Source organism: Gossypium hirsutum, chromosome A12 (assembly GCF_007990345.1).
Source record: "Gossypium hirsutum isolate 1008001.06 chromosome A12, Gossypium_hirsutum_v2.1, whole genome shotgun sequence".
Taxonomy (NCBI): domain Eukaryota; kingdom Viridiplantae; phylum Streptophyta; class Magnoliopsida; order Malvales; family Malvaceae; genus Gossypium; species Gossypium hirsutum.
The window spans coordinates 3,824,606-3,832,941 of NC_053435.1; the positions used below are offsets into that span (position 1 = coordinate 3,824,606).

General features: G+C 32.4%; 1 protein-coding gene across 1 annotated transcript; it reads right to left on the bottom strand.

Annotated features, from left to right (window-relative positions):
* Positions 1-2,731: 2,731 nt before the first annotated feature.
* On the bottom strand, positions 2,732-8,114 carry LOC107931685 (transmembrane 9 superfamily member 1). Its single transcript, XM_016863626.2, has 12 exons — positions 7,806-8,114; positions 6,759-6,951; positions 6,537-6,641; positions 5,887-5,904; positions 5,710-5,807; positions 5,473-5,625; positions 5,163-5,297; positions 4,899-5,065; positions 4,478-4,572; positions 4,004-4,377; positions 3,468-3,741; positions 2,732-3,231 (listed from the first exon to the last, which is right to left on the bottom strand). The coding sequence occupies exons 1-12, from the start codon at positions 7,896-7,898 to the stop codon at positions 3,164-3,166; spliced, it is 1,773 nt and encodes a 590-aa protein (XP_016719115.1). The 5' UTR covers positions 7,899-8,114; the 3' UTR covers positions 2,732-3,163.
* Between the last annotated feature and the right edge of the window lie 222 nt (positions 8,115-8,336).

An 8,336-nucleotide genomic window follows, 5' to 3' on the forward strand; every position in this document is an offset into this window, starting at 1 on the left:
TGGATGCGATTGCCATAATCCACCCAGGATATTTAGACTACCATTTTCTAGAACTCCGTCGGTGTATCCATCAATTACGTCAAATCCATTTTTAAAAAAGTTTTAATGCAATATAAACATTAAAAATAGGTATTTAGATCTTTTAAAATAAAACTTCAACAACTTTTACAAAATCAATTTTTTTTCTCTTCTTTTTTTCTTACCAATTAAATAGGTTTGGGTGCAGTAAAATTGCAATATAGGTCCCTCTGTTATAATAAAATTGTATTTTGATTCGATAATATTTATAGCAGTTTTTTTACAAGGTAAACTTAATTAAATGATGTAGCATTAGTTTAAAATAGAGATAAATCTCAAAACTATACATGAATTTTAGTTTAATATGCATATACACGAATTTTATATAATTTTAAATATAAAATTTTGATTTGATCCAATTCTCACAAATTATTAACATAATTATTTATATACAATCATTTTATATTTATATATTGCGTACATAAATAATTATATTTATCCAATATAAGAATAACTGAAGTATTATTTCTTTAAATGTGTACGATTGAATCAAAATTAAAATTTCATATGTATAATTGTATCAAATTAAAGTTCATATATTAAATTACATATTGAATCAAAGTTAATGCATAATTTTGAAATTTATCCCTTTGAAATATAATATAACATGTTTATCTTATTTACTATAATTTTAAAAAACTCGAATAATTAGATTTGAGGAATAAATATAATACAAAACCAATTTGAATTAAATACATGCAACTGTTGAAGTTTCATTTTTAAGTTATAATAAATCAAATGAAGATGCCATAATGTCAAATTACATTTTAAATTAAGATGATATATGATCTAATTAAATCCAACTAATGAAATCAACAATTTTTTTTATCTATTTAAGAGAGAGATCGTTTTTCTTCTTTCTTTAAATTACAACCACGTTTTGCTCATTTTAAATCAAAATGCAATCTACATTAGGGTGAGTATTCAATCGAGTTGAGTCGAATCGAATCGAATCAAAAAATTTCGAGTTAATTAAGTTAACGAATCCTATTTTAGCAACCAAACTCAATTTAAATTTTTCTGAATCGGATCAAATCGAGTCAAAAAATTTCGAGTCAAGTCGAGTCGAATTAATGAATCCTATTATTTATACTCAATGTTACGTTTACATGAACCGATTATTTAACTAGTAATCGAAGTATAAAATTATTTAACTATATAAACAATATAATAGTTTTACCTTTTAACCTAATGAGTAAACATTTATCAAAACAACGTAGTTTTACCTTTTAACTTAATGATTTTGACTTTTAACTTTAGAAAAGGTAAACACTTATTAAAATGGCGTAGTTTTTCCTTTTCTTATTTGGATTTTCAAATAACTCGAATTGTGTAATTCATATTCGAATTAAACGAAAAAACTTAATTTTTTATTCGAATTGATCCAAATAATTTGATTAACTCAAATAACTCGAACTATTTAATTCAAAATTTAAAAATTTTATCGAATTTCTCGAATCGAATCAAATTTTACTCATCCCTAACCCACAAGTACAAATCCTCATGTTAATTATATAAAACCCAACAGACCAATCCATTCCATTTTTTCACCACTACAAGCTCAAACCATGCTCCTTGAATATTCAAAAAGTAACTGAGCTTGCGGGAACTCAAATTGTTGGCCAAATTATACAAAACTAGTGTGGTTATCGACTAACATTTTGTATTAAATTTATTATTTGTTTGTGTTAAATTATAAAGTAAAAAGTTTAAATGTTAAAATATGTTTCAAATCCCTATATACTTTGTGCATTTAGAATTTAATCTTTTATTTTTATTTTTTAAAAATATAATCCTATACTTTTTAAATTTAAAAATTTAGGTTAAGTTGTTATCATCATTAAAATTCTTTTATAAAATTCTTTGGTCTAACATTTGAAATTAAAAGAAAAATAATTGATAATCATATAACAATAAAAATAATGTTAAAAATAATTATTAAGATTTCCCCCTAAAAACACTCATTCGAAATCGTCATAATTTTTTTTTCATTTGTTTGTGAAAACTTGACATCGTCATTTTAATTAAAGTAGTTAACAATATTAACTATTTACACTAATTAATGGCACTATAAAATTATATCAAAAGTTAAAATATATAAATTAAATATCAAGTTTCAACATAATTTAGAGGCCAAAATTAAAACTTGACCATTATCTTATAATGTTAAAAAAAAATAACACAAACTTAAAAGAAATGCAAAGCCAAGTATCACTCTTTAAGACTATTAGAATATTCTATTTAAATTATATAAAACCAGATAATGTTTTAATTGAAAACTTAACAGTAATTAATAAAATTATAAAAATATAAGATCAAATTATAATAGAAATAGAAATTAAAGTGTCTAAATTAAACCTCATATTAAACGGAACAAAACTGATATTTAACATTTTCCGTAAATGCACAAAAAAAAAAGGAAGGAAATGCAAAAGGGTAGTCCTTTATATATAGGTATATAGATTCGGACGTGAAATATGCCACCCCTCAAAATTTGTACAAGGACTTGCAAGTTGCAACACAATCGCACTCCTTTTTGCTCCAATCCTTCACCTTTCTACAGGTTTTAAATTCATTGATACCACAAAATATAATTATTCCAACACAAACCCAAATTCACAAAAATAGGGGGAAATTAGAAACATCAAGCATGTGCCAACTGCCAAATTGCAGAATGCAGATAATTATTTTAAAAAAAAAAGAAACACACCCATTTATCGATTTCCTTGATTTAAGTTCCTTATCCCCGAAAGAAAGAACAAAACAAATCCAAAGGAAATTTAACCATAAATTCTTACATTGGACACATCTATATGCAAAGGGATCAAGGAGAAAAGTATAACAGAAGTATAACAAATGACAGTTGTTTAATATTTTAGCTACCTTTCTATATTCTAAATCAGGGCTTCCAATTACAGGCGAGTAAAATCAAGGGCAAAACAAAAATCTCAGGGCTTCCAGTTTCATCTTGAGGCTTTGCTTGGTTCCTCATACCTGACAAGAAGCTACCTCTCCATGTTTATTGCCTTGACAACCGAAAATGCTTGTGGAAGCGCTGCTGGTTCTAATATCCATTAGCAAAGTTCTAGTCACACTTAATGTTTCTGTAGATCCTCCTTACAAACAAATTAGAACCAAGATAACCAACAGCTCCTATACATTGAAAAGGAGATCGTCAAAAACCCATATGAAGCTGAAGCAAATGAAGCCATAAAACTCTACTCCTATCTGTCTCAAACAAACAATGCTAAATAGCTGCAGAGATTAAGGGTATACTCCATATTCCATTGAAAATTTCATAAGAGAAAATTTGATTTGGAAAGAAAACATAAAAAAGGCTGAATAACCTTTTTCTAAAAATATGATGGTTAATATATTTCAAAACTCACCGCAAAGGATTCCCAAACCAAGACAAAACATCAAAGTGTATCCGAAGTAGAAACTGGTCTGGAAGAAGCCTGACATCTTGGTTTTCACATAGTAGTAGTATACAGAGTACAAATACACATACACTGCTGTCGAGGCAGCAGAGAAAAATGATGTCCACTGCCAGTGATAGTTCTCAGCGTTTAGCAAGAAATATGTCCCCACAATTGTCACACAGACCGTTACAATGACGAGAATCAGGAACACCAGCAGCATAAATCCATAGACATAATAAACCTGCAAAAGAAAAAGGCTTGTTGAATCAGAAATTACTAGAATGCGAACACAACTTCCAAGTATACATGAATGTAGCTTTAAGGACGAAGCAGAACTCCTATATGTTATTAAACTACATAAATGCAAATAATTTACGACTCCCACCAGGCAAATTATCAACCAAAATATTTGGTATAAAGAATTGCAAACTTGATTCAATCTCCAAGGAAGCTCTAGCTTAGTTTGTCATCCAGCAAATAAAACCTAGGAAAAAGATTTTCACCTTGTAATTCCAGAAGGATGTGAAGACGAAATACATTTCAATAAATATGCTGCCAAACGGCAGAAGTCCTCCCATCAAGGAGACCACAGAGGGTGTAAGATACCATTTCTTCTCCGGAATTGGGCGAGGAATGGTCTTCACGCGGCATGGATTATTTGGAGCACCACTCCAGTTTCTCCCAACAACTGTACCAAGAAGAGCCAGGGGGAATGAAATGAAAGCCCAAATTACAAAAACCACCACCATTGTACCAAAAGGAATAGCAGCTAGGGATCCATAAAATATAGCAATTGTGTTCAAGATGAAACCAATCCCAAAACACAAAAATGGGAACAGAGACGCTGAAAGGATCATTGACTTTATCCAACTTTTACCTGAAAAATAAAAGCAACAGAACCAACATATCAGAATGAAAGATCCACCTGGAGCAGGGACAAATGAAAGCAAGAATGGCTAAAGAGACAAAGCACATACCCCCATTACGCGAGTACATTCCACCACTCACATAACCAGAAATGAACGATGTAAAAGCATAACAGAGTATAAAAGTAGTGACAATTGCTCCTCTCCTGAACCAAATAAATAATGCATGAGATTATTAGTCAAAAAGCTGAAAGCTAAAATGCCAAAATCAGCTACCAAATACCAATCTCTTCACCTATACGAATTACAAATGAAGGGGAAAATAAAACATTATGACTAGGATTCGAAATTTTTACAAAATAGAACCTCATAAAATAGTTTGTAAGGAAGGGGGAGAGGTCCACAAGGAGTTCCATGCATTTATGCTTGAATTTATATGCATAAACTCAGTATCTAAGATAGGTAGCAATAAATAAATTTATACGCTCACAATTCTCATGAATTTTTAATTTCAACAGGCTTTTCAACATACCCGACATACAAAGTTCCCACAATTGCCAATAAGATGACAAGGAGAACAAGCAATGCTAGCTGTGCACCGGTGCCAACAACAGCAGAAAGCAGAACCAAACCACGGGGAGGCCGGAAAACATCACCATGGACAAGTTTCCAACCAGACTCTTCACTTACATCCCTTTCCTGGGAACATATGTGAAATAGCAAGGAGAACATGAATCTCCAGAAAAGATAATTTTCCTTAAAGAAGAGGAATAAGTAAAGGTCCAGATAATATCACCAAAGTTTCCAAATCATCATCTTCCCGAGCATACTTTGCATAGTCATTTCTCAGAGTTCGCATCAAGATCATTGAGACCAAACCAGTGAGAAAGATAACCATCATGAATGAATTGAAAACAGAGAACCAATGAATCTGCATATTTCAAACGAATAATAGCTCTTACAAAGTGAAAAGAAAACAGACTGATGCAAACTTGTGAACATATTAAAAAAGAAGAAGAAGAAGAAGAAGAAGAAGAAGCTTTTGTTGCATAAGTAAACAAAAGCAACTCATGAAGGGGAGAACTATCACCAATTATGTTACATACTTGGTGCTCAAAGAAAGGGTAGTCCAAATAAACATCAAAGCGACGAGCAAAAGTGACATTAGTTGGAAGCCATTTGATTGAGTATGTCATGTCCAATACTCTCCCTGCTTCCAAGGGTTTAGGACTCCCCTGGGTGAGGTTGACATGAATAATCTGCAAGATAAAAGTGTGCTCAATACCAGCAGCAGATTCCAAAATACAAGAATGGAAGTTGTATGTATTTCAGAAACCACAAACCTGATCCTTGTTGTATTTAATAACAATGTTCTTATGTGTGTAGAGGACATGCTTGCCATTATCACTGTTCTTATCAGGATGCAGTTCACCAACAAAGCCTGAAAAGTTAAAGATAAAATTTTCAGAAATAAGCCATAAAAGGATTAGCAGACTCTCCAGATAAAATAAGTTTCATACCCCACAAAGGCAGATCATCTGAACTTCCAGCATCATGAAGAGCACAAACATGGCATCAAGAGAAAGGCAAGGAAGACAAAAAGTAAGTGCCCAACAAAGTAATAAAAATAGATAAAATAATCCTTTAAACCCTGCAAACAAACATATAATACCACAGGTGCTACATCCTTACTCTCTGGATCTCCTTAAATGAGTTAAAATATAGATCTAGCTTGCATTATGCAACAACCAGAAGCATGCATCAAATAAAGAATGTAAACATGGTATGCCTATAAGATTCTTAAAGCGCACAGAAGAAACTTTTGTTTTCTTTAGTTATGCCAAAAAGAAACCTAGGTGATCATTATAAGAGAATTTGGTGATTGATAACAGTATTTATTAAGTATAGATATTACAGGGAGGACAGACCAATTTTACCAAACACAAGCATAAAAGACATTTTCATCCACCATATGAATCAATGGATGTAATGTAGCTGAAACCTATGGACACCCAGCATCTACTATGTCTCTTAAGTTTACTTGAAATACCACCATGGATAGAAATTTCAGGATCTGAGGATTTTCAGGACAAGAGAGCTGTCAAGTATCTGTGACTTCTAATCGTGCGCATTTACTATTTCATATAAAAGAATGAAAAGCTAAACATACCCACAAAGAATTCAAACCAATAATTGTTCTCGATAGCATCGTTGAACTGCTTGACCTTAGCTTCATCAAGTTCCAGTTGGCAAATGGTACCTTTGTCCACATTCTCTGTCAAAGAATAAAAAAGGAGCAAAAGAAGGAATATAAAAGTCAAAAACATGTAATGATTATTAAAGAAATTACAGCAACCAAATTAAAAGTCTAACAAGGAAGAGAGAAGCATACTTTGAAACTTTATATCAATCTGGCTATCAATCAGTTCATTTCCACCAAGGACCTCACCAAGGCCACCCCATTTGTGCGCAGGATTGACACCCGGATGACAAAACGGAAGGATGTAATAGTTATAAGTTTCTTGTGGATTGTTATATGGTCCAACTTTATTTACCCATAGGGTAATTGGATCATCCGGCTGATACTGCCAAAAGAAAAAAGGGAGGGTTAATAAGAGTTACCCATAGCTATAGAAGAAGAGAAGCAAGATTTTAGAAAATACATAAATCTAAAAATACGACAACAAAATCTAAATATAGAACACAAAAGTATAAGAAATATTATAATCTTCAGTTCTCATAATGAAGAAATGTGATTTGAATACAATGAAGGAGCAAGATGGGATGATATAACATTGATCTCAGCAAGGATTGACCTTCAAAATGATAGTCTAAGAAAGCCTATGAAGCTTAGACCCCAAAAGTCATTATATTTCAAATACTCGGTTTAACAGTCACCAACAGTACGTAAATGAAGAAAAGGCGATAAGACAATGTGTGTAGAAAGTGAATTTTAGCTTATAAGTCAATTCAACGCAGGAAGAACTGATCAGTATCGGCAGCAAAATACGCTAACCCAGCCCATAAAGCTTACGCTGATTAAGTCAGTTCAATACTTCAGATCAAATTCCTTAGTCAAGCTCCATAGTGTTTGTTCATTCAACCGAAATTGTATAACCAGTTTTGAAACTAGTCTCCTAAATACTGCAGATCCATATCTTATACCTGACAATGGCAACACAGTAACAAAATTTTTATATAAAAAAGGCCCGAAATGACACGTACATCAAGAATTTGCTCATGACAAAGGCAACACTTAAATCTAACCAAGATAAATAAATAAATGAAGAAGAAGAAGAAGAAGAAAAAAAAGGTCAGCAGATCTGAGTCAAAATGGAGGAAGAATTACACGAAAAATGACAAAGATCTAAAGTGCCATTATAAAGGTTATGGCTGGCACAAAACGTGAAAAGAGAAGAAAATGAAGAAGAGAGATTACCTTATGATCTGACTCGGAAGCGAAGGCGAGAGAGGAGAAGAAGACGAAGAAAATGAAGGCGGAAAGAGAGAAAGAGCGGACGGAGGATAACATGGCGGTGGTGCAACGTTGGTCGGATCTGAAGGTCCGGAGGTCGATTGGAAAAACACAATGTCCCTGACCTGACCTGAGTTCTCCCAAGTCTTGGAGTTTTTATTTTTAAAACTTGCAAGTTGCAAGCAAGAACCGCAGCAGCTATTCTCCTCTGGCCTGTAATGGACTATGATACCTGCGCCCGTCTGATTATGGATTTTAAAAGCCCATATTCATATTATTAGCATAAACAATAACACTTACTTTAAAGTAGCCCATCACCCATCATCTTAAATTTATACTTTTATACTGGCTCCCGGTGCCACCAATCAACCGGGCACCATGTAAAAATTATATGCTTTAAAAATAAGCTTGAAAAAAAAAAAGTCTATCTAGAAAACGGGTCAGGCCTCGGGTAAGATTTTTTTTGCTTGATTCTAGCGACCTGAATATAAAAAA